The 25,522-nt window shown below is 40.4% G+C and overlaps 2 protein-coding genes and 2 long non-coding RNA genes across 11 annotated transcripts in view; 3 read left to right on the top strand and 1 right to left on the bottom strand.

Moving 5' to 3' along the window:
* The window catches only part of tesmin (testis expressed metallothionein like protein), a 28,762-nt gene extending 25,192 nt beyond the window's left edge, over positions 1 to 3,570 (bottom strand). The window contains exons 1-3 of one of the 8 annotated variants that reach the window (XR_005206756.1): positions 3,298 to 3,453; positions 355 to 601; positions 43 to 135 (exon numbers count right to left, since the gene is read on the bottom strand). Coding sequence is in view for 7 of the 8 variants with exons in the window: in XM_037768722.1 (XP_037624650.1) it covers positions 43 to 135; positions 355 to 601; positions 3,298 to 3,376 (419 nt within the window). In the remaining variant the exon portion in view is untranslated. Of the gene's footprint in view, positions 1 to 42; positions 136 to 354; positions 602 to 3,043 lie in introns of all 8 variants that reach the window. The other 7 variants (XM_037768722.1, XM_037768717.1, XM_037768716.1 and 4 more) reach the window with 7 other exon arrangements.
* Positions 3,571 to 6,015: 2,445 nt separating this feature from the next.
* LOC119486206 lies at positions 6,016 to 6,746 on the top strand. The gene is made up of 2 exons (XR_005206485.1): positions 6,016 to 6,073; positions 6,331 to 6,746. It is a non-coding gene; the product is annotated as an uncharacterized LOC119486206 (long non-coding RNA).
* A 655-nt stretch (positions 6,747 to 7,401) lies between these two features.
* LOC119486711 (probable serine/threonine-protein kinase PLK) overlaps positions 7,402 to 25,522 on the top strand; it is a 57,818-nt gene continuing 39,697 nt past the window's right edge. The window contains exons 1-3 of the mRNA XM_037767022.1: positions 7,402 to 7,567; positions 7,684 to 7,884; positions 8,805 to 8,945. Of these exons, the coding sequence (XP_037622950.1) occupies positions 7,716 to 7,884; positions 8,805 to 8,945 (310 nt within the window). The 5' untranslated portion in view covers positions 7,402 to 7,567; positions 7,684 to 7,715. The remainder of the gene's footprint in view (positions 7,568 to 7,683; positions 7,885 to 8,804; positions 8,946 to 25,522) is intronic.
* Positions 24,101 to 24,831, top strand: LOC119486083. Its single transcript, XR_005206448.1, has 2 exons — positions 24,101 to 24,158; positions 24,416 to 24,831. It is a non-coding gene; the product is annotated as an uncharacterized LOC119486083 (long non-coding RNA).

The raw sequence follows: 25,522 nt of genomic DNA, 5'->3' as shown, positions 1-25,522 counted from the left end.
TGGAACACAAACCTATACACTGTAAAGTGAATGAAGACTTACCCAGTGAGGAGGTGATACTGACTTGACTGGGGCTCCAGGAGGTAGTCTGGGTAAGTCAGCTGACACTGAGTGGACTGACACGGACAGTGGAACCTGCAATCGAGACCTTAATCATAGTCCAGGTAAAATGTACATCCACTGTTTACATTTGTGTTCACAATGTAAAAGCATGTGAAACAATAGATACAATACAGTTAAGGTTGCTGTTGTTTTGTTCAAACACATGGTGAGGTCAGGAGAGGTGTACAACAGTATAGCATGTGAGTCATTTTTGTTATGAATTTGATTTTTAATTGTTTGGTGACATTATACCTTAAGGTGAGAGGGTCCATCCTTCCTGGCTGAATAGTGTGCTGGTGATGAGGAACTAGCCCAGGCAGACTGACATCTAAAGGGGACCCTGCCCATACAGAAGGATCCCATCCAGGGCCAGGGTGGACATTACCATCCTTGTCAGAGCTGCAGTCTTTTGAAGAATCGGTGTCAATATGTTCCCGTTGGTTTTGTGTTTTCTTCTCCTGCTCTGTCATAGAACTATTCATCCTGTCATGGAAGGCACCTGTTTGAATCATTAGTGAAATATTGTTAGTCAGAGATTTTGACAAATAGTAACCTCATCTGTCTGGCATGAAGTTAATAAAACTGAACTTTTCACTGGGTTTAACTCTCATTTCCGGATCACTGCACCACCTTTGATTTTACATGGTTTGTATTGACTTAAATGGATGATACCTTTCTTGGTCTCAGTCTACACTGTGTGCACAATTATTAGGCAAGTTGTATTTTTGAGGATTAATTTAATTATTGAACAACTACAGTGCTCTCGGTCAATCCAAAATGTTAATAAACCTCAAACCTGAATATTTAAGAAAGTAAAAGTGAGATTTTGGCTTTCTTAGGAGAATATCTATGTGTGCACAATTATTGGGCAACTATTAGTGTGCAGAATTATTATGCAACTAAATGAAAAACGAAAGTTTTCCCATCTGACTTGTTTATTTTCATCTGTTAAAGTGAGAATAATAAACAAACAACTCAAAATTTACAAATAAACATTTCTGACATTTAAAAAAAAAAAATCAGTGACCAATATAGCCACGCTTCTTTTGAATAACAGTCATAAGCCTTCCATTCATGGAGTCTGTCAGTTTCTTGATCCGTTGACGATCAACTTTTTGTGCAGCAGCCACCACAGCCTCCCAGACACTGTTCAGAGATGTGTACTGTTTTCCTTCACCGTAAATCTCCCGTTTAAGAAGGGCCCACAAGTTCTCAATAGGGTTTAGGTCAGGTGAGGAAGGGGGCCATGTCATTATTCTTTCATCTTTAAGGCCTTTACTGGCTAGCCATGCAGTGGAGTACTTCGATGCATGCGATGGAGATTGTCCTGCATAAAAATCATGGTCTTCTTGAAAGATGCAGACTTTTTCCTGTACCACTGCTTGAAGAAAGTGTCTTCTAAAAACTGGCAGTAGGTTTGGGAGTTGATTTTGAGTCAATCTTCAACCCGAAAAGGTCCAACTAGCTCATCTTTAATAATACCAGCCCATACCAGTACCCCACCTCCACCTTGCTGGCTTCTGATTCGAAGTGGAGCTCTGTGCCCGTTACTGATCAAGCCACGGGCCCATCGATCTGGTCCGTCAAGAGTCACTCTCATCTCATCAGTCCATACAACCTTTGAAAAATCTGTCTTCAGATATTTCTTGGCCCAGTCTTGACGTTTCAACTTATGTGTCTTGTTCAGTGGTGGTCGGGTTTCAGCCTTCCTTACCTTGGCCACATCTCTGAGCACTGAACACCTTGTACTTCTGGGCACTCCAGGTAGGTTGCAGTCCTGGAATATGACAGCACTGGAGGATAATGGGTTCCTGGTAGCTTCACGTTTGATTCTTCTCAAATCTTTGGCAGTTAATTTGCCTCTTGTTTCTTGTGACCCTGTTGACTATTTGCAACAAAACGTTTGATGGTTCTGTGATCACGCCCCAATATCTTAGCAATTTCAAGATTGCTGCATCCCTCTAAAAGACTTTTTACAATTTTTGACTTTTCAGAGTCAGTTAAATCTCTTTTTTGGCCCATTTCACCTGAGGAGAAGAAGCTGCCTAATAAATATGCACACCTTGATATAGGGTGTTGATCTCCTTAGGCCACACCCTCCCTCATTACACAAATACACTTCACCTGATAAGCTTAAATCCAATAAGCATTCCAGTTAATACAGCTTGGAGTTGGAAAATATGCATAAAAATGATGATAGGGTCAAAATACTCACTTGTCTAACAATTGTGCACACAGTGTAATGAAATCATACAGTATGTAAAGTTACCACAACAGCCTGTTGTCCCTCCTGTCCTCTGGTAGGAGATACAGGACCCACAGGAGGACTCTCTCCAGCAGACTGAGGAACAGGTTTTCCCCCAGGCCATCAGACTTTTAAATAGATAATTCATACGACACCTTCTCACACAAAGATATATCTTATACTGTATCTACTGTATATGTTCTTAATGTATGTTCTTAATGTATATGTTCTTAATATGCCCTTGTACAAAGTATTACCTTTATAATTGTAGTGTAAATGTAACATAACTTATTATTTTAATGGAGCTTCCCAGCAAAAAGTATTTCACAGGATTGTACCTGTTTAACTGGCGTGACAATAAACATCTTCAATCTTGAATCTAATAAATTATACTGTAATTTCAGATCCTCCAAATCCCTCATTGTTTAACTAATGTTAAGCATAATTAAAGCCACAATCCTACGTCTTTATTTTCTCTAACACATATTGTGATTTTTCTCTTGAAGTGGCCGCTAACTATATCAGCTAACTAACTAGCTAGCATTTCGCTATTAGCCGACTATCTAGTTAACCAGTGTAATTAAGTAACATGTATTAGGTTAGCTAACGTAAACTAAAGTATTAACGTGAGTCACATGTCTCAGCTGACACAGACTGGCTCATTGATGAATTACTGAATCAATTCAAACGTATTACCTGTAACTAAGAGACGGTCTCATTACGTCACCAGCAGTAACCGTTAACGGTAGCTAACGTTAGTTGATATAACGGTAGCTAACAGATGAGACGTTCTAATAACCGGTTAACAATAACTGCGGTTTCACCTTTTTCAGTTATGCCGCGCTCGCTTTGGTTCACATGTAAAATAAGAGGACGTAGCAGTGAGAAGTCCTTTCAGAAGTCTAATAAACTAAAACATTAACGTTTCACTAGCTAACCAGCTAACTGACCTGTGTGCACGTCACTGGTCTTGTCTCGCGCTGCTTGCCAGCGGTTAAGGACAGACGGACCAACGGACGGTGCCTTCATGGACTCATCAGAATTGTCGAAATTACCAGACCTACTTATTAGTGAAGCGAGAAGGTTAAAATAGGCATTGGCCTTGAAGTTTTATGTCTACAGGCTAGCAGTGTGGGTGAAATGGTGATGGCATTTATAGTGGTTTTGTGTGGCTGGTGTTTATTTATGTAACTAAGTAGCAAAGGCCTATATATTAGGCATTTGTGTCCATAGGTAATTACTGTATGTAAATATGCTGTATTTGCATGAAATAAAAGTTTTCAATTTGTAGGCATTTTATGTGGTTGTTGGTTGTCTGGTGGTGGTTCATTTTGAGTGTGTGTATATTTGGGAAGTTAAAGTGGCAGTAGTCAGTATATTTTTGGCATCATTGGGCTAAAATTCCATAATAACCTTTCAGCATATTGTAATTCAAGTGTTCTGAGAGAGAACTAGACTTCTGCTCCTCCTCATGGCTCTGTTTTCAGGCTTTAGAAAATCTAGCCTATGACGGGAGACTTTGACCAATCACAGGTCATTTCATTGAGAGAGTGTGTTCCTATTGGCTGTGCTCCGGTCATGTGACCAGAACTTGGCATTCCTTCACCAGATTTCACAATGGCAGCGGCGTCACAAACTTTCTCATTTTACAGCTAAACCGTGCACTACAAGATGATTCTGAGAACATTTGAGGAGAGAAATAGGCAGTAACGTAACAGAATATTGATTCATATTTGATCAGCGTTTGATCCTCTTACTGCTTGTTTTCCTCCGGTCTGTGAAATCTTGCAGATGCCATTAGGAGCACCGGAGGACACAGAGGCACATGATTTTTTTCAGGTTACCTGTTTCATGTACTACTGTCACCATATAGCGACTATTTTATAAAAACAACTTTTTTTAATCATATTTTCTCCAATCTCGCCTACTGATGCTTTAAGGGAGGGAAAATGATAGTTTTTGCATACTTAAAATATTGTAAATAAGAGATTGATTTCTTCCCAAAGCCAGCATCATATGTCCAGAACTCCTCAAACCTCAAACATGAGATTGTTTTTGTACATCTTCAGAAATTTCAGCAAATATACAGTAGCCTAGTGCTTTTGGCTGCAAGAGTCAGACAGTTGCACAGAAAACACAGCATACAAGCAGTCAGAAATTGTGACCACATCATGTATTTTTGCCTCCATGTATCTTGAGTTAATACAACAGTCACTCTGTCAGTTTGGTACAACAGTCAGATGTGTCATGTTGGCTTTAATTTAGTTAGAAATGTAATCCATGGACCACATTTATGAGCACCTACACACATTTTGCTAGTTCAAGTTGAATTTTTGAGTGTGTGATGCGTATGCATTAAGAACATTTGTTGTTAGCTATAAAATCAAGAAGTATTTGGTTTGAATTTAGCAGTCATGACCATAATAAGCTTATCAATGTTTAAAAGTAACCTTATTCCATTGAGACCAGTGTTTGGAGATGACACATTTCATTAAAAAAAAACATTCAGAACACAACAAAAATGCAAGCAGGAAATATTATGATATGCATACCAAACGGTGTTGTGCAGACATAGCCAATGTGATTTTGTCAGGAGGATGATTAGCATTTTGGTCATTATGGATATTTTGAAACTGCAAGTATGTTTAAATAAAGGCTGATCCAAAATACAGGTCAGTAGAGAAGGAAGAAGTGAATAAAGTCTTGGTGCCTATTAAATAATGTGGATACCTATACAACATGAGGTATATTTGTATCTTTTAATTTAATATTTTCAACAATGTAATCATGCTTTTAAGACTTGTTTGATTATATGTAGTCTGCGATATCTTCTTGGTGTACATTTGTAAGCTTGAGTATTTGTAGTGTGTGTAATGTTGTTCCAAGGCCGAGGTTAGCTTTCTAGTTTTATTACGAGCCGCAACAGCGACGCTGGCATTGTTTTCACCTTGTGAGTCTGTGTGTGTGCGTTTATTTCGATCTTATTTTTTTACGTATTTGTTTTCACCTTGAGTGTTCATATTTCTGTCTGTGGACAGATTCAATGGATGGGCAGATCAGCAGGTAAAGCAATGTATGATGTTGGTTTTTCAGTGTATAGACTAAGCTGTGATATCAAGACAATCTCTCAGCTACAGGAACTCGGCTGGCTGTGAAGAACTCTGGCTCCTGACTCGCACTGCTGAAGCAGTATGTGGTCAGGAGGAACGGGAGCAGCAGCAGTCTGACGCCAACGCCTCCTCAGCTGCCGTCTCCATTCCTGCAGCCGCATGGTTCCGGGGGGATCACAAGGACTCATCCCCTCGGACTACATGGAAATCAGAGAGCTCTTTGAGCTAAATCAGAGGACCCTGTCCCAGTGGGAAGAGTTTAACATGAAGCTGTGCCGATGTGTTGTAATCTGTACTGTGATTTATCTTTTGATGAAAGCTCAAGAGCCTAAAAACAGCCTGCGTTTGTCTTCCAGGTTCTCTCAGCGTCAGAAAGAGGGGGCTGCTGCTGCAGGTGTAGCGGAGTTAATGATTACACTTGCCATTACTAACTCTGTCTTAATATGTTTATATGTATGTACACTGAATGAATGTATTATATGTCAATCTGTTTCAATATCGTGTTATTTACTTTATTATTTACTTATTATTAATTATTATTCATTTTACTGCGCCCCTGCAGACTTGACAGGTGCACCCCGCATCTCGTCAACAGTCTGCATGTGCCGTCTCCGTGGTAGGTTGACTTTGAATTAGCTCCGTAAATATAAAGAGCATAAGCCTTGTTTTTATGGGTAAAATTGTGTTTCTGTAAATTGTATGTCGATCTAAGCTTACAAAGTACTAGAGAAAATGCTGAATGTTGATATTAGTTGCCTCTTTGATTGTGTGGAGCACTTTGTTGAACACGCCACGTTGTCGGTGACTTTGCTAGCTTAGTTAAAGCTAACTGGCTAATCAACAGCAACTTCAACTGATATCATTTTGTTTTAGCATCTTTGAGAAGCTTTGTCGCTGTGAGACTGACTGTGGGAGATCTAACATCATCTCTGTATTATCAGGTACATGTTGTATATTTTTATATTTGTATTAATGTTAGCTTGTGTGTAAATAACTTGTGAACAGTCTGCATGTGCCGTCTCCGTGCATCTTTGAGAAGCTTTGTCGCTGTGAGACTGACTGTGGGAGATCTAACATCATCTCTGTATTATCAGAATAAATGGCGAGTTGGAGCCAAAAGTGACGGTGTGTGGACATCATTAATAACACAACGCAAAGAGAGAGTACACAACTGCTACACAGGGAACTGGTGTTGTCCCTGCTCCAGCTGCTGTCCAGGCCCTCCTTCCAGCAAAAGGACTGTCCTCTGTACATTTGGGAAAATAAATTCTTTTGCATATATTGTTAAATAGGTGCACACTATGACTGGGGATGTGATCTAAAAGGGTTAAACAGGCATTTTTTTTAAAAACTTGACTTTAAAGGTCCCATACCATGCTCATTTTCAGGTTCATAGTAGTATTTTGTGTTTCTACTAAAAAAAGTTTTTAATTTGTATTTATTTGCACATATATAAAACTACACAAAATCCAATCAATGAAAAAACACAAGAAACTTATCAGGAGAGGTCAAGAAGCCACATGCTTATACAAAGGACCTCCCCCCCAACCCCAGGAGGAAAAAAAACAATAACAAAAAAGCTACATGCTGTAATGTAAAAAAAACCCTTTATTTTCCTCATACTGTCTGCTTGAATATACCTGTATTTACCCTCTGCCTGAAACGCTCTGTTTTAGTGCATTTCAACGGAATTGCAACAGAATTGCGTTGCCTGGCAACAGTTTGGGTCCATGTGTACTTCCTGTCAGCTGATGTTATTCACATACACTGCAACAGTAAATGAACTGGGACACATTTAGAATGTTATATATACATTCAAATATATACACATACACAATTTATTCTAAACACACTCATTTGCATATTCCGGAAAGAACTTGGCTGTGATGCCCTTATGACATCATGATGACATCATACCACCAAACCTCAGAAGTTTAGAACACACACACAGTGTTCACATTCGGTCACATTAAGATTCAATCAATCACAATCAGACTCAACATCTCGTTGCTCTGAAAGTGGTGTTAGAAACTTCTTATAATATTATCATTGACAAAGACTGCAGAGGACACTAACTCTCTCTCTTCTCCAGCTCTTGGAACAAGTTGAGGTACGTGAAAAATCCAGTCACTCATGTTAATATGACTTATTTAGGAGTAAGCAATAATTCAGAGTTAATACCTGGAAATACATTTTAAAAAATCACAATTTCAATTTGCTCCACAGTGTTTTTCTAATTTGTAGAGCTCCATAGCAGCATGTCAGAACTAAGTTCAGCGCCTACAATGGATAGGACTAGGTCGTCTAGGAGGCTTCAAAGGAGGACCTGTACTTACACCTCTCAGGACGATGTCCGTGTGAGGCTATTGAAGAGGAGAGCCAGAGAAGACGAAGCAGCACTGTCCTCTTCAGTGGACGTTCACAGAGGTAAGTTGATCATGTGAAACTGCTGCTGGGAGTGTATACCATCATCATCTACTGAACACCAGGTTCAGACAGAGGTGGAAGTTGATAGATAGATAGATAGATAGATAGATAGATAGATAGAATATGTTAGAATACACTATAAATATGCCAGACTACTACAACTAGCTTAGAAAAAATTAAATACAAACATAGAATAACAATATCATACTATATACAATAGCAAAGTGTGAAAAGAAATGACGAGCTATTCCTTTAAAGGTCCCATATCGTGCTCATTTTCAGGTTCATACTTTTGTGTTTCTACTAGAACATGTTTACATGCTGTAATGTTCAAAACACCCTTTATTTTCCTCATACTGTCGGCCTGAATATGCCTGTATTTACCCTCTGTCTGAAACGCTCCGTTTTAGTGCTTTTCAACAGAATTGCAACAGAATTGCGTTGCTAGTCAACAGCTTGGGTCCATGTGTACTTCCTGCCAGCTGATGTCATTCACATACACTGTAACAGTAAATTAACTGGGACACATTTAGAATGGTTACTTTTAAAACCGTGAAATGGTCTAAATATTGTATATTTGTGACATCACAAATGGACAGAAATCCTAACGGCTTGTTTCAAACACACAATTTCTGAATACGGGCTGTGTGTATTTTTCCGTATATTGAGCGTTTTGATAGTTTAACAGTATTTTATATAATACTTAAACCTACTTTATAATATAAAAGAAATGAAAATCACACTTTTTACAATATGGGACCTTTAACTAAGAGGCAGCAGAGCAGAAAAGACTTGTGTCATTTTGGAAGACTCCGAATGACGGTCTGTGTTGTCATTTAGTTTGGAGGACTTATTTTCCACATTAGGTCCTGTGACTGTCAACAAGCTGATGTATCTCTGTTTTTTTTTCTCATCTGTAGAAAACCTCATCTTATCTGCGGAGGATGAGAGCAAGAGAGGCGGTAAGAGAAAGAAGAAGAGGAGGCCAGACCTGGACCTGACAGAGACCAAGGACGACAAACTGTGCACCCCACAAAATTTGCCCGCACACGTTCAAAGAGGTCAGTAGATAGTGATACATGTCGGGTTTGGCTTTATGTTAAGTGTAAGCACTAATTCAGAGTTAATACCTTGAAATAAATAAAACAAAATTACAATTCAAATTTGTTCCACTGTGTTTTTCTAATTCTTAGAGCTCCCTAGCACGTCTGAACTAAGTTCAGCGCCTGCAATGGATAGGACTAGGTCGACTAGGAGGCTTCAAAGGAGGACCTGTCCTTGCACAGAGACCGTCTTGCAGCACAGGACAATGGTCTCCGAAAGTGAACACCCAGACACCTCTGAAGAGGAGCTCCGTGAGAGACTGTTGAAGAGGAAAGCCAGAGAAGACGGAGAAGGACCGTCCTCTTCAGTGGATGTTCACAGAGGTAAGCTGATCATGTGAAACTGCTGTTGGGAGTGTTTACCATCATCATTTACTGAACACCAGGTTCAGACAGAGGTGGAAGTTGTACTCAGATCTTTCACAGAAATACCCATCAATTGTGTTTTTGGTATATTGATCTAAATAGACTTCAGTTACAAAGAAAAACAAATCCTCACTTCCCTTTAGTGATTGATAGACAGATATACAGATAGATATACAGACAGATGGAAAGATAGATAAATGGATGGATGGATAGATAGATATAAAGAATATGTTGGAATACACTACAAATATGCCACACTACTACAACTAGCTTAGAAAATATTAAATATGAACATAGAAAAACAATATTTTACTATATACAATAGCAAAGTGTGAAAATAAATGATGAGTTATTCCTTTAACTGAGAGGCAGCATAGGCGAAATTGGAGCAGCAGAAAAGACTCATATGTGTCATTTTGGAAGTCACAGAGTGACGGTCTGTGTTGTCATTTAGTTTGGAGGACTTATTGTCCACGTTAGTGCCTGTGACTGTCAAAAAGCTGATGTTCCTCTGTTTTTTTTTTCTCATCTGTAGAAAACCTGACGGAGACCAAGGACAGGACCAAACTCTACTCTGCACAAAAGTTGCCCGTCCACATGCGAAGAGGTCAGTAGATAGTGATACATGTCGGGTTTGGCTTTATGTTAAGTGTAAAATTCATATCAGAGCTTAAGCATTGGCGGATTAAAGTGGTCAGGGGCCCCTGGGCTACTCTTTGTATGGGCCCCCGCAACCTTACTCATCATGCTTTAAACTTACCAAAAAAAAGTCATTTAGTGTCATGCATAAAAGCGTTCTAGGAATATTACACGTACACAGTCGGGGAACACTTACGTTTACAAACACATTGAGACAGTCCTTTAATCTAAACCTTGAGATATCTAGTCAATTTAGGGGTTTTCTTTAGTAGATCCAGGTCACGGTGTTCTTTCAGACGTTGTGCTGTTCGTTTTTGTGGCTCCGTGATCATATTTTCTTTTTGACATTTTGCCACTATTCTGTCCAGTAATGACGTGTTACTTGAAAAAAAAAATTGACCTCATGAACCTGGTCACATCATCGGGCCAGGCTCATAAGGTCAGCTGATTGGGTACATGTGTCCCTCTTCATTTTTTTTTTATGTTTCTTGTGGGCCAACAGGGGTAAAGTTTTTTTTTTTCCCTCTGAAGTACATTTAAGTAATTAAAGATAATCTGGCCAATATGGGGCCCCTGAAAATACGCCGCAGCCTATAGGCCAGTCTGTGCATTAATCCACCCCAGAGCTTAAGTAAAATGTAATTAGTGCTCCTCACAACTGTATTAAATCTAAATGTTGTTTGTCTTTTTAGCTGCATTCGAGGCCAAATACAAACAACAGAAGAAGCTCGGCGAAGGAGGGTGTGGATCTGTGTTTGCTGGCTATCGCAAAGCAGATCATTTGCCTGTAAGTATTACACACACATTTTTGCACACACACATGCATACACACACACACACACACGCATATACACACACAGTACGGACAGGAAGTGCTAACAAAGTTTGTGTCTCGTAGGTTGCCATCAAACACGTTCCAAGCGAGACTCAGTTCATCAAACACGTGGTGAGTTAAGATCTGCTGTATTCAACACGGCACTCTCTTATTGGATGTATTATGGATGAATCCTGCTTCTCTTCTTTGGAGCTTCTCTCACTCATCCTCCACTTTGTTGTGATGTTTCAGTACAAGAACAGGGAATACGGTCTCCGTGGAGGTCGCCGCCATGTTGAAACTCGCCGCCAATACAAGTGGCTCAGCGGCCTCCTCGGCACCTGTGTCCCTACTGGACTGGTATGATCTGGAACATGAGCTGATCCTGGTGCTGGAGAGACCAGTCCCCTGCGTGGACTTGGCCACGTACATCTGCTCAAAGGGAGGCTCCTTAAAAGAGGAAGAGGCCAAGGTGAGCTACTGGAGGCTATTATTTTTTGCAATTTAGGGCTTATTTTGACCATCATTTCTATTCATTATTTTACATTGTACTCACCAAAGTAATTACACTTCCACGTTGGCGTCACTTCTCAGACCCGGAGGTAGCCCACTGAGTAACAGCCATGAAGAAATGTCAAAGCACCCTCCTCTCCGATCCCTCATCTCTCTCTTATTGTTTGTCAGATCATCATGAAACAGCTGCTTGATGCAGCAATTGAGCTTCAGGATAAGAGCATCTTTCACCGGGACATCAAGGTGCAAAATATCTTGATCGAGACTGGCTCGGACGTCCCGCGAGTTCGCCTCATTGACTTTGGTCTGAGCTGCTTCGTCAAGAGCTGCTCCACTTACCAACACTTCTACGGTAAGATGTCTAGCTTCTACTCCTGCTCTTCACTAACTTACCCATCTGTGACTTTTACGTTTAAAGAAAGCTCCTCCTCCTCCTCCTCCTCCTCCTCCTCCTCCTCCTCCTCCTCACCGTCTTATCATTATGTCTGTATATTCTAGGTACCGCTAATCACATCCCTCCGGAGTTGTACATTAATCAACGCTACAGGGCCGGCCCCACCACAGCGTGGCAGATGGGAGTGGTCCTGTTTGAAGCGCTCCACAAGAACACATCTTTTGAGACCCTCGCGTTCCTCCAAAACAGTCTGAGAATCAGGAAGACGCTGCCCAAAGGTAACAAAAACATACACAAACATGTCAACAGACACTAATCTGTTCATTTCAGTTCACGTTCTGATGGATCTCTGTAGTCATCACCTTCATCTTTCTTCTCCTTCTTTCGCTCCAGATTGCAAGGATTTCTTGCAAAAGTGTCTGACTGAAGACCCCAAACAGCGCCTGACCCTGGAGCAGCTCAAGCATCACCCATGGCTCGGATAAACCAACCCGGAAACACACACGTCCTCGCCAAACCGGGGCGGCCAGCCCGTGATAGGCTGGCGAGGTCACCAGCCCGTGATAGGCTGGCGAGGTCACCGGCCTGTGATAGGCTGGCGAGGTCACTGGCCTGTGATAGGCTGGCGCTACAGGGCCGGCCTCATCACAGCATGGTAGATGGGAGTGGTCCTGTTTGCACGACGATGACCTGGCGACCCGGTCACCAGCCTGTGATGGCCTGGCGACCCTGGACAGGTCACCAGCGTGTGTGCCCCGCCAGATGGGAGTGGTCCTGTTTCAAACGCTCCACAGGGACGCATGTTTTGAGACCATCGCGTTCCTCGAAAACGGGGCCACGTTCAACAAGAGGCTGTCCAAAAGTAACAAAAACATACACAAACATGTCAACAGACACTAATCTGTTCGTTTTAGTTCACATTCTGATGGATCTCTGTAGCCGTCACCTTCATCTTTCTTCTCCTTCTTTCTCTACAGATTGCAAGGATTTCTTGCAAAGGTGTCTGATTGAAGACCCCAAACAGCGCCTGACCCTGGAGCAGCTCAAGCATCACCCATGGCTCAGATAAACCAACCCGGAACACATACGTCCCCGCCATACTATACTGAAGTCATCCAAGTACTGATGCTGCTCTCTCTTTACGCTCTTTCTTTCTCTCTTTGACAGGAAAAACTTGAGGAACCGGGGTGGCCAGCTTGTGATAGGCTGCCGGAAGAAGAATGTGATGAACCGAGGCGACCAACCTGTGACCTGGCCTGGCGACCCAGTCACCACCCTGTGATGGCCTGGCGACCCGGTCACCACCCTGTGATGGCCTGGCGACCCGGTCACTACCCTGTGATGGCGTGGCGACCCGGTCACTACCCTGTGATGGCCTGGCGACCCGGTTGCCAGCCTGTGATGGCCTGGCGACCCTGAACAGGTCACCAGCGTGTGTGCCCCGCATTTGCCCTATGTCAGCAGGGATTGGCTCCAGCCCCCCCCTGTGATAGGATAAGCGGTTACAGATGATGGATGTATAATATTCATTGTTTGCCCTTTTTTTTGCAGATCCTGTAGCAACCCCAGCCGTTCAAGGAGAGGGGATCTCTCTTTGAATTGCCTTTCCCGAGGTTTCTTCCCATTTTCCATCTGGCCTCAGGATATTGGAGGAGTTTTTCCTTGCCTTCTTAGAGAGCTTGGGCTGGGCAGGTTCTGCTCATATTCCAATTAGCCGTTATTTAATGTGATATTTAATACTGAGCCATGAAAATAAACTTGAATTAAATTTAAACCCAATTAATTCCTCTTTTCTTTAGCCCACAGAGAATCTGTTTTTTTCTAAATGCATTTTGAGTTAAATAAATATATGTCAAAAAAGTCAAAGTGTAGTATGTCATGAAAAACTCATAGTCATAATATGTAGTAGCATAGTATGTCATAACAAATGTCATGGAAAAGTCATAGTATAGTATGCCATAAAAGGTCATGGACAGACTGGTTATGCCTGGATACAGGAGTCCAATAGATTACATTTATGGTCAGAGACAAGGTCTATCAATGAGAGGGAGTTTATATTCAGGCCCAGAGTAAATACGAGGTAAAGGGCGTGGCCTCGGTTATGAGTTGAACCAGAGACGTGCTGCACCAGGTTGAAAGAATCAGTAATGTTTAGTAATTCAGTGGCATAATGGTTTGACGGGTCATCAACATGGATATTAGAATCCCCTATAATAAAAATGATATCATGATTGAGGATAATGGAAGAAAGAAATTCAGAAAATTCAGATAAAAAGGTGTTGTTTGGTTTCGGGGGGGCTGTAAATTGAGATACAGCGGACAACGTTTTGATCTCAAAACTCTGAAAGTTGTCAATAGTGATTTGTTTACAGTTAAATGGTTGCTGTAGGCAACAGCAAGGCCTCCACCACGGTCCGTGCACCTCGGGGCACGGCTGGTTTAAGGCATATAGGCCTTATAGGCGGGTGCCTAGGGTACCACCTTCTGGGGGGCGCTGGTCACCCTCTAAAAAACAAAATGAAATTAAAAAAATCATATCATATATCATACAAAGGTAATTAATAATACATAGAGTATGCATTGAAGGGGTTGATAATCCTAACTATCGTTTTTTCTGAGGATTTACAGTACACAAAACACAAAATTTATCAAAAACTGTGTGGGTTTTCCCCGAAATGGCATGTGAATATTATAAAGTGGGCATGACTGTAAAGGGGAGAGTCGTGGGTACCCTTAGAACCCATTTTCATTCACATGAAGGTCAAGGGATCCCTTTGAAAATGGCCATGCCAGTTTTTTGTCGCCAAAATTTTGCCTAACTTTGGAACGTTTTTTAGCCTCCTTCCCTCCTTCCTCCCCTTTCCTCACACTGTCTGCTCAAATATACCTGTATTTACCCTCTGTCTGAAATGCTCCGTTTTAGTGCATTTCAACGGAATTGCAACGGAATTGCGTTGCCTGGCAACAGTTTAGGTCCATGTTCACTTCTTGTCAGCGGATGTTATTAACATACACTGCAACCAGGAATAAACTGGGACACATTTAGAATGTTTACGTTTATAACCATGTAATGGTCTAAATATTGTATAGTTGTGACATCACAAATGGACAGAAATCCTAACGGCTTGTTTCAAACGCACAATTTCTGAATACGGGCTGTGTGTGTTTCTCTGTATATTGAGCGCTTCGATTCTTTCACAGTATTTATAAAGCACTTAAACCTGCTTTATAATATAAAAGACTCTCACTTTTTACAATATGGGACCTTTAAGGGAGGGGAAATGATAGAGAGGGAGGGTGAAAGAGTGTGTGCAAAAACTAAGTATTGTAAATAATAAAAATATATCAGATTTATAGTATACTGCGCTTTTCAAAGTTCTCAAGGACGCTTTACATACTGTCGGATAAAATAACAAATTAAAAAACAACTGGCAGTAAGCTGTAAACTCTTTAATATAGACAGAAAAAAATATATGAATAAAATGAAAGAAAAGATCAGAATAAAATGGTGTTGACTAGGTTTGTCCATTCTGAGCCACTGTAGAAACATGGTGAAACATGGGGATCTGCTCAATATGGCTCATTCTAAGGTAACGAAAACACAATGATTCTTATTTGCAGGTGATTATATACTAAAGAAAACATACTTATTAAAAATGATATTCCATTTCTGCCAATAGATCTCCCTGGGTTACACACTGGTCCTTTATTTCGTACGTTTACATCAGACACACTGATTAGTCATGGAAAATGAAAACTGCGCGAGTTTTCCTTTAGTATCAAGCAGCAAAGAAGTTGTAGCATGACATGTTTGAATTAATTTGCCTTACTTGACATCACACGTCCTGCAATGCGACTATAGCACATTCGCACATCGCAATGTCGATGCTGAAACGATATATCGTGCAGCCCTGCAGAGGGACTGAGAGACATAGTATTTTTCATTTATTATAACATTTGACTGTGACTGATGGAAAGAAATAAATTCAAGTTGCCCATTGAGTCCAGTGCCATTTGTTTATTTATCTCACTCCATTCTCATACATCAGATGATGGTATTTTAAGATGATAATACAGCGTTGGGTTGTGAACAGAGGTCCCTATTACCTAGATCAACCTACAGTCAGCAGACACTCACTGACCTTCAGTGGATATAAAGTTTTATTTACACAGGAGCAGAAATATCTGATATTTGTATTTGGGGGTGGGGGGGCAATCAATCAAGAGTTAAGGTATCAGCTCTCTGGTACCAGGACTAATCAGAATGTGAATGGAGCTACAGGAAGGTGACAGTTAGGGCAGTGGGAGCCCACACAGCAGAAACATAGACTTGGGGAGATGGAGATGAGCTGCAGAGAGGCAGACACGTTATGGATTGGCCAGTTCGTCTGATGTCACAGAGGAAGACAGGCTGTCCAACGCTCCCATATCTGTAACACACACACACACACACACACATGGATTTGTTAGTGTTCAGAAACATTACTATAAACTACGTGTCAGACAAGAGGTTTGTCAGTACAACCAATCAAAATCATCAAAGCAATTCTTTACTTCCAAACCCATCGATATCTTCCAAATATGACAATATATATTTATTTGATCATTGTGAAATCATTAAAGGTCCCATATCGTGCTCATTTTCAGGTTCATACTTGTATTTTATGTTTCTACTAGAACATGTTTAGATGCTGTAATGTTCAAAAAAACTTGTATTTCCCTCATACTGTCTGCCTGAATATGCCTGTATTTAGGTTTAGGCAACAACACCACTTGGTTAAGGATAGAAAAAAAGCACAAAGTCGACATTTACTTCTGAAAACACGAACGGCGGTCTCCTGGGTTTAATGGACTCTCTCGCTAATACTTATTATTATAATACCACGCAACTTTCAATAACAGTTGCTCCATATACTACGTCACTTAATCAGACCGAATGCAAAAACGTCGACATTCAACGTATCTGTAGTTTGCTGAAACGTACAACGGCAAAAAAAAAAAAAGATTCTCGGCGACTGGGCTGGGTATTTTTGCATATTTAATATAATTTAAACATATTGATTATAGCAATTGACACTATTAATAACTCTAAACCTGATAGTGAATTGGGTGTTTAGTTTGTTTTGTTATGTGGTAGTGGGGTTAGTCTGTGTGGTAAATGCAGTTGAAAGTGTAAAAAAAAAAAGTCCCCTTCTAAATATCCTATTTAATTAATTATTAATTATTTCCACAACATCCATCTCTGCTTGTTGTCTGTTTTTAGAGTTTGATTTTGCATCAACATACTGTAGCTTTCGGCAGCAAACTCTTTGGTCTTGAACAGTCCCACAGACTTCTGACAACAATCCTCACGTTGAGGTTAGTTAAAACAGAAATGATGAGAATACCTTTGAGCTTTAGGTACGACAGGAAGTCAATGACAGTGTGGATGATATCTCCATCTGCTATTCTCAGGGAACCTGCGGAGGCAAAGCAACAAAATGCAGCCAGCTATCATGTCGTCTGAAGTTCATAGTATACGCTGTAAGGTTCGACAGGAGCTCAGGTAACAACAACATATGGGAAAATAATTATCACCAGATACCAAGATATCTTGACACAAGAAGGAATCTTAATGCATCCTTTAAAAATGATTCAACATGACAGAAATGAGAATTACAGAGAAAAACTGAACCAAACACTTTTACATGCACAAAAATATTCAGTTTTTTGCCTTTATTCTGAAAAAGACAATATTCCTACTAAGCTGTTTACATGGCTAATGAAAATAAATATTCCCGTTTATGCAGCCGTGCATGCTCCTATTAACGTAAATCACCACCATGATGTACGCCCTATGGCTATACCCTTTAAATAACTTAAATTTCCCTCCTTTTCCAACTGCAGTCATGTTGCTCCGCAAACTGCGGTAAAAACCCCAATTGAGACGCGGATGTGCTGTATTGTGTCCAAACAATGCTCCCAAACCTGTTTATCGGCATATCCCACATGTCCTAATCGTAGAATGATATATTTGGAATAAGGCCTAATTTGGAATACCCAAATAGAATATCGTCTCTGTCGGGCGGAAACCTTGTATCTCCATTTTTCGCCATTTTAATGTTTTTTTTGTCATAAATCAATGCTATAGGTCACCCTTTATGTCTGTCTGTGTGTTTTACAAATATTTAACCAATGAAAAGCATTAAAAAGAGCTCTAAGTCGGCTTGGAAAGGCCCGGGGTAAATGTGGCTCGCGGCTCAGACCGTGAGCTTTACAGCACCCATCGCCCGAACATCACTGCTCAGTTCAAATCCAGTTTACACGATACCAACTTTGACAACGCAGTGTTCAATTATTTTAAAAACACAGGTTTTGTTTTTTTTCCTTTCCTGAAAAGTAACGGTTTTGGACATACAAGTTTTCCGCACGACACCATCGATATGCTGGATACATGACCCGTTTCAAATTCAGAATAATTAGTGTATATGGAAACGTAGTAAATGATATAAAGTAAACCAGCGTTCTGGGAAAGTCCAGGGAACTATAACTTTAAGCAGAATGAAACATGAAAGCTTATGAAGATGGCTTGCCATCATTGCTAAGGTTGCTAGGGTGTCACTAAGGGGTTGCACAAGAAAATCAAAAAGTTTATCTTCAAAGTAGATCCTTTTTCTTTGTGTGTGTGTGTGTGTGTGTGTGTGTGTGTGTGTGTGAGAGAGAGAGACAGACAGACAGACCTGTTCTGAAGTCCTCCTCCTGGCCCATGTCCCTCTTGCCAGCCAGACCCGGCTTGTCCCCTAGTGTCCTGTGTCCATCTATTCCATCTGGACAATGAGGAGTGATCACAATCGACACAGTCATACAAACAGCAGATGGGTCAGCAACTTGATAAAAGTATTACAGTGATTTAGTTCAAGCTGTTTTTACAGCTGCTCTACAGTAGGTTTCTCTGTATTTTAACTGTGAATGAAATTCTTTTGTATTTGCTTGAACTGGTAATATCCTTCGACAAAAGACAAATGATTTGACTTTATCAAGCTTGAACTGTTGTGTGCTATACATTAACATAATAACAACTGAAAACACACACACACTTCCTAAATATCCCACTGTTTCAGTAGCAACATACATTAGACACACATACATACACAGTACAGACACCCTCTACCTAATTCTCCTAAGAAGATCTAAAGGACATTGTTTTGCACTTGGTTATTTCAGCATGGTATTGGGTTTGTAATTGTTTGGTTTCAATTTCCAAACTGTTACGGACCACCTGCAGGGCTTGGCTCATGGAATTGCAGTAAAACAGAGATTTGACCAACAGAAGAAATAAAACAAGCACACATCTATAATGGGATGGACTGCAGTTTTAACACACATTGCATAGAAATGCACTGGAATAAGAATGATGACAAAATGAAAAAAATAATGGACAAGCAAAGTAATTTGCTGAGCTATGGTGGTAGTATGTGCTTCATTAGCTCTCGGTGTATTCCTACGGGCCTACAGGTCATAGCGAGATGTCTTTGACGCCCGGGCCACACTGCCTATACGAGAGCAGCGTGTGACAGCTGCCTCGCTAAACTGCTGCGTCTCTCACGTGTGTGGTGTCCACACAGGCCACCGCAGCATGACGTTAGGTTGCGTTTCTCCAAAAGTTTATTCTGTTTCAACTTTTCGCTGCGTTTTTTCGCTAAACTGAAGGGCCCACAAGTTCTCAATAGGGTTTAGGTCAGGTGAGGAAGGGGGCCATGTCATTATTCTTTCATCTTTAAGGCCTTTACTGGCTAGCCATGCAGTGGAGTACTTCGATGCATGCGATGGAGATTGTCCTGCATAAAAATCATGGTCTTCTTGAAAGATGCAGACTTTTTCCTGTACCACTGCTTGAAGAAAGTGTCTTCTAAAAACTGGCAGTAGGTTTGGGAGTTGATTTTGAGTCAATCTTCAACCCGAAAAGGTCCAACTAGCTCATCTTTAATAATACCAGCCCATACCAGTACCCCACCTCCACCTTGCTGGCTTCTGATTCGAAGTGGAGCTCTGTGCCCGTTACTGATCAAGCCACGGGCCCATCGATCTGGTCCGTCAAGAGTCACTCTCATCTCATCAGTCCATACAACCTTTGAAAAATCTGTCTTCAGATATTTCTTGGCCCAGTCTTGACGTTTCAACTTATGTGTCTTGTTCAGTGGTGGTCGGGTTTCAGCCTTCCTTACCTTGGCCACATCTCTGAGCACTGAACACCTTGTACTTCTGGGCACTCCAGGTAGGTTGCAGTCCTGGAATATGACAGCACTGGAGGATAATGGGTTCCTGGTAGCTTCACGTTTGATTCTTCTCAAATCTTTGGCAGTTAATTTGCCTCTTGTTTCTTGTGACCCTGTTGACTATTTGCAACAAAACGTTTGATGGTTCTGTGATCACGCCCCAATATCTTAGCAATTTCAAGATTGCTGCATCCCTCTAAAAGACTTTTTACAATTTTTGACTTTTCAGAGTCAGTTAAATCTCTTTTTTGGCCCATTTTGCCTGAGGAAAAGAAGCTGCCTAATAAATATGCACACCTTGATATAGGGTGTTGATCTCCTTAGGCCACACCCTCCCTCATTACACAAATACACTTCACCTGATATGCTTGAATCCAATAAGCATTCAAGTTAATACAGCTTGGAGTTGGAAAATATGCATAAAAATGATAATAGGGTCAAAATACTCACTTGCCTAATAATTGTGCACACAGTGTAATGAAATCATACAGTATGTAAAGTTACCACAACAGCCTGTTGTCCCTCCTGTCCTCTGGTAGGAGATACAGGACCCACAGGAGGACTCTCTCCAGCAGACTGAGGAACAGGTTTTCCCCCAGGCCATCAGACTTTTAAATAGATAATTCATACGACACCTTCTCACACAAAGATATATCTTATACTGTATCTACTGTATATGTTCTTAATGTATGTTCTTAATGTATATGTTCTTAATATGCCCTTGTACAAAGTATTACCTTTATAATTGTAGTGTAAATGTAACATAACTTATTATTTTAATGGAGCTTCCCAGCAAAAAGTATTTCACAGGATTGTACCTGTTTAACTGGCGTGACAATAAACATCTCTTGAATCTAATAAATGATACTGTAATTTCAGATCCTCCAAATCCCTCATTGTTTAACTAATGTTAAGCATAATTAAAGCCACAATCCTACGTCTTTATTTTCTCTAACACATATTGTGATTTTTCTCTTGAAGTGGCCGCTAACTATATCAGCTAACTAACTAGCTAGCATTTCGCTATTAGCCGACTATCTAGTTAACCAGTGTAATTAAGTAACATGTATTAGGTTAGCTAACGTAAACTAAAGTATTAACGTGAGTCACATGTCTCAGCTGACACAGACTGGCTCATTGATGAATTACTGAATCAATTCAAACGTATTACCTGTAACTAAGAGACGGTCTCATTACGTCACCAGCAGTAACCGTTAACGGTAGCTAACGTTAGTTGATATAACGGTAGCTAACAGATGAGACGTTCTAATAACCGGTTAACAATAACTGCGGTTTCACCTTTTTCAGTTATGCCGCGCTCGCTTTGGTTCACATGTAAAATAAGAGGACGTAGCAGTGAGAAGTCCTTTCAGAAGTCTAATAAACTAAAACATTAACGTTTCACTAGCTAACCAGCTAACTGACCTGTGTGCACGTCACTGGTCTTGTCTCGCGCTGCTTGCCAGCGGTTAAGGACAGACGGACCAACGGACGGTGCCTTCATGGACTCATCAGAATTGTCGAAATTACCAGACCTACTTATTAGTGAAGCGAGAAGGTTAAAATAGGCATTGGCCTTGAAGTTTTATGTCTACAGGCTAGCAGTGTGGGTGAAATGGTGATGGCATTTATAGTGGTTTTGTGTGGCTGGTGTTTATTTATGTAACTAAGTAGCAAAGGCCTATATATTAGGCATTTGTGTCCATAGGTAATTACTGTATGTAAATATGCTGTATTTGCATGAAATAAAAGTTTTCAATTTGTAGGCATTTTATGTGGTTGTTGGTTGTCTGGTGGTGGTTCATTTTGAGTGTGTGTATATTTGGGAAGTTAAAGTGGCAGTAGTCAGTATATTTTTGGCATCATTGGGCTAAAATTCCATAATAACCTTTCAGCATATTGTAATTCAAGTGTTCTGAGAGAGAACTAGACTTCTGCTCCTCCTCATGGCTCTGTTTTCAGGCTTTAGAAAATCTAGCCTATGACGGGAGACTTTGACCAATCACAGGTCATTTCATTGAGAGAGTGTGTTCCTATTGGCTGTGCTCCGGTCATGTGACCAGAACTTGGCATTCCTTCACCAGATTTCACAATGGCAGCGGCGTCACAAACTTTCTCATTTTACAGCTAAACCGTGCACTACAAGATGATTCTGAGAACATTTGAGGAGAGAAATAGGCAGTAACGTAACAGAATATTGATTCATATTTGATCAGCGTTTGATCCTCTTACTGCTTGTTTTCCTCCGGTCTGTGAAATCTTGCAGATGCCGTTAGGAGCACCGGAGGACACAGAGGCACATGATTTTTTTCAGGTTACCTGTTTCATGTACTACTGTCACCATATAGCGACTATTTTATAAAAACAACTTTTTTTAATCATATTTGCTCCAATCTCGCCTACTGATGCTTTAAGGGAGGGGAAATGATAGTTTTTGCACACTTAAAATATTGTAAATAAGAGATTGATTTCTTCCCAAAGCCAGCATCATATGTCCAGAACTCCTCAAACCTCAAACATGAGATTGTTTTTGTACATCTTCAGAAATTTCAGCAAATATACAGTAGCCTAGTGCTTTTGGCTGCAAGAGTCAGACAGTTGCACAGAAAACACAGCATACAAGCAGTCAGAAATTGTGACCACATCATGTATTTTTGCCTCCATGTATCTTGAGTTAATACAACAGTCACTCTGTCAGTTTGGTACAACAGTCAGATGTGTCATGTTGGCTTTAATTTAGTTAGAAATGTAATCCATGGACCACATTTATGAGCACCTACACACATTTTGCTAGTTCAAGTTGAATTTTTGAGTGTGTGATGCGTATGCATTAAGAACATTTGTTGTTAGCTATAAAATCAAGAAGTATTTGGTTTGAATTTAGCAGTCATGACCATAATAAGCTTATCAATGTTTAAAAGTAACCTTATTCCATTGAGACCAGTGTTTGGAGATGACACATTTCATTAAAAAAAAACATTCAGAACACAACAAAAATGCAAGCAGGAAATATTATGATATGCATACCAAACGGTGTTGTGCAGACATAGCCAATGTGATTTTGTCAGGAGGATGATTAGCATTTTGGTCATTATGGATATTTTGAAACTGCAAGTATGTTTAAATAAAGGCTGATCCAAAATACAGGTCAGTAGAGAAGGAAGAAGTGAATAAAGTCTTGGTGCCTATTAAATAATGTGGATACCTATACAACATGAGGTATATTCGTATCTTTTAATTTAATATTTTCAACAATGTAATCATGCTTTTAAGACTTGTTTGATTATATGTAGTCTGCGATATCTTCTTGGTGTACATTTGTAAGCTTGAGTATTTGTAGTGTGTGTAATGTTGTTCCAAGGCCGAGGTTAGCTTTCTAGTTTTATTACGAGCCGCAACAGCGACGCTGGCATTGTTTTCACCTTGTGAGTCTGTGTGTGTGCGTTTATTTCGATCTTATTTTTTTACGTATTTGTTTTCACCTTGAGTGTTCATATTTCTGTCTGTGGACAGATTCAATGGATGGGCAGATCAGCAGGTAAAGCAATGTATGATGTTGGTTTTTCAGTGTATAGACTAAGCTGTGATATCAAGACAATCTCTCAGCTACAGGAACTCGGCTGGCTGTGAAGAACTCTGGCTCCTGACTCGCACTGCTGAAGCAGTATGTGGTCAGGAGGAACGGGAGCAGCAGCAGTCTGACGCCAACGCCTCCTCAGCTGCCGTCTCCATTCCTGCAGCCGCATGGTTCCGGGGGGATCACAAGGACTCATCCCCTCGGACTACATGGAAATCAGAGAGCTCTTTGAGCTAAATCAGAGGACCCTGTCCCAGTGGGAAGAGTTTAACATGAAGCTGTGCCGATGTGTTGTAATCTGTACTGTGATTTATCTTTTGATGAAAGCTCAAGAGCCTAAAAACAGCCTGCGTTTGTCTTCCAGGTTCTCTCAGCGTCAGAAAGAGGGGGCTGCTGCTGCAGGTGTAGCGGAGTTAATGATTACACTTGCCATTACTAACTCTGTCTTAATATGTTTATATGTATGTACACTGAATGAATGTATTATATGTCATCTGTTTCAATATCGTGTTATTTACTTTATTATTTAATTATTATTCATTTTACTGCGCCCCTGCAGACTTGACAGGTGCACCCCGCATCTCGTCAACAGTCTGCATGTGCCGTCTCCGTGGTAGGTTGACTTTGAATTAGCTCCGTAAATATAAAGAGCATAAGCCTTGTTTTTATGGGTAAAATTGTGTTTCTGTAAATTGTATGTCGATCTAAGCTTACAAAGTACTAGAGAAAATGCTGAATGTTGATATTAGTTGCCTCTTTGATTGTGTGGAGCACTTTGTTGAACACGCCACGTTGTCGGTGACTTTGCTAGCTTAGTTAAAGCTAACTGGCTAATCAACAGCAACTTCAACTGATATCATTTTGTTTTAGCATCTTTGAGAAGCTTTGTCGCTGTGAGACTGACTGTGGGAGATCTAACATCATCTCTGTATTATCAGGTACATGTTGTATATTTTTATATTTGTATTAATGTTAGCTTGTGTGTAAATAACTTGTGAACAGTCTGCATGTGCCGTCTCCGTGCATCTTTGAGAAGCTTTGTCGCTGTGAGACTGACTGTGGGAGATCTAACATCATCTCTGTATTATCAGAATAAATGGCGAGTTGGAGCCAAAAGTGACGGTGTGTGGACATCATTAATAACACAACGCAAAGAGAGAGTACACAACTGCTACACAGGGAACTGGTGTTGTCCCTGCTCCAGCTGCTGTCCAGGCCCTCCTTCCAGCAAAAGGACTGTCCTCTGTACATTTGGGAAAATAAATTCTTTTGCATATATTGTTAAATAGGTGCACACTATGACTGGGGATGTGATCTAAAAGGGTTAAACAGGCATTTTTTTTAAAAACTTGACTTTAAAGGTCCCATACCATGCTCATTTTCAGGTTCATAGTAGTATTTTGTGTTTCTACTAAAAAAAGTTTTTAATTTGTATTTATTTGCACATATATAAAACTACACAAAATCCAATCAATGAAAAAAACACAAGAAATGTATCAGGAGAGGTCAAGAAGCCACATGCTTATACAAAGGACCTCCCCCCCAACCCCAGGAGAAAAAAAAACAATAACAAAAAAGCTACATGCTGTAATGTAAAAAAAAACCCTTTATTTTCCTCATACTGTCTGCTTGAATATACCTGTATTTACCCTCTGCCTGAAACGCTCCGTTTTAGTGCATTTCAACGGAATTGCAACAGAATTGCGTTGCCTGGCAACAGTTTGGGTCCATGTGTACTTCCTGTCAGCTGATGTCATTCACATACACTGCAACAGTAAATGAACTGGGACACATTTAGAATGTTATATATACATTCAAATATATACACATACACAATTTATTCTAAACACACTCATTTGCATATTCCGGAAAGAACTTGGCTGTGATGCCCTTATGACATCATGATGACATCATACCACCAAACCTCAGAAGTTTAGAACACACACACAGTGTTCACATTCGGTCACATTAAGATTG

This window comes from Sebastes umbrosus, chromosome 4 (assembly GCF_015220745.1).
Source record: "Sebastes umbrosus isolate fSebUmb1 chromosome 4, fSebUmb1.pri, whole genome shotgun sequence".
Taxonomy (NCBI): Eukaryota; Metazoa; Chordata; class Actinopteri; order Perciformes; family Sebastidae; genus Sebastes; species Sebastes umbrosus.
The sequence above is the reverse complement of the archived record's forward strand: the minus strand, read 5'-3'. Positions and strand labels throughout refer to the sequence as shown.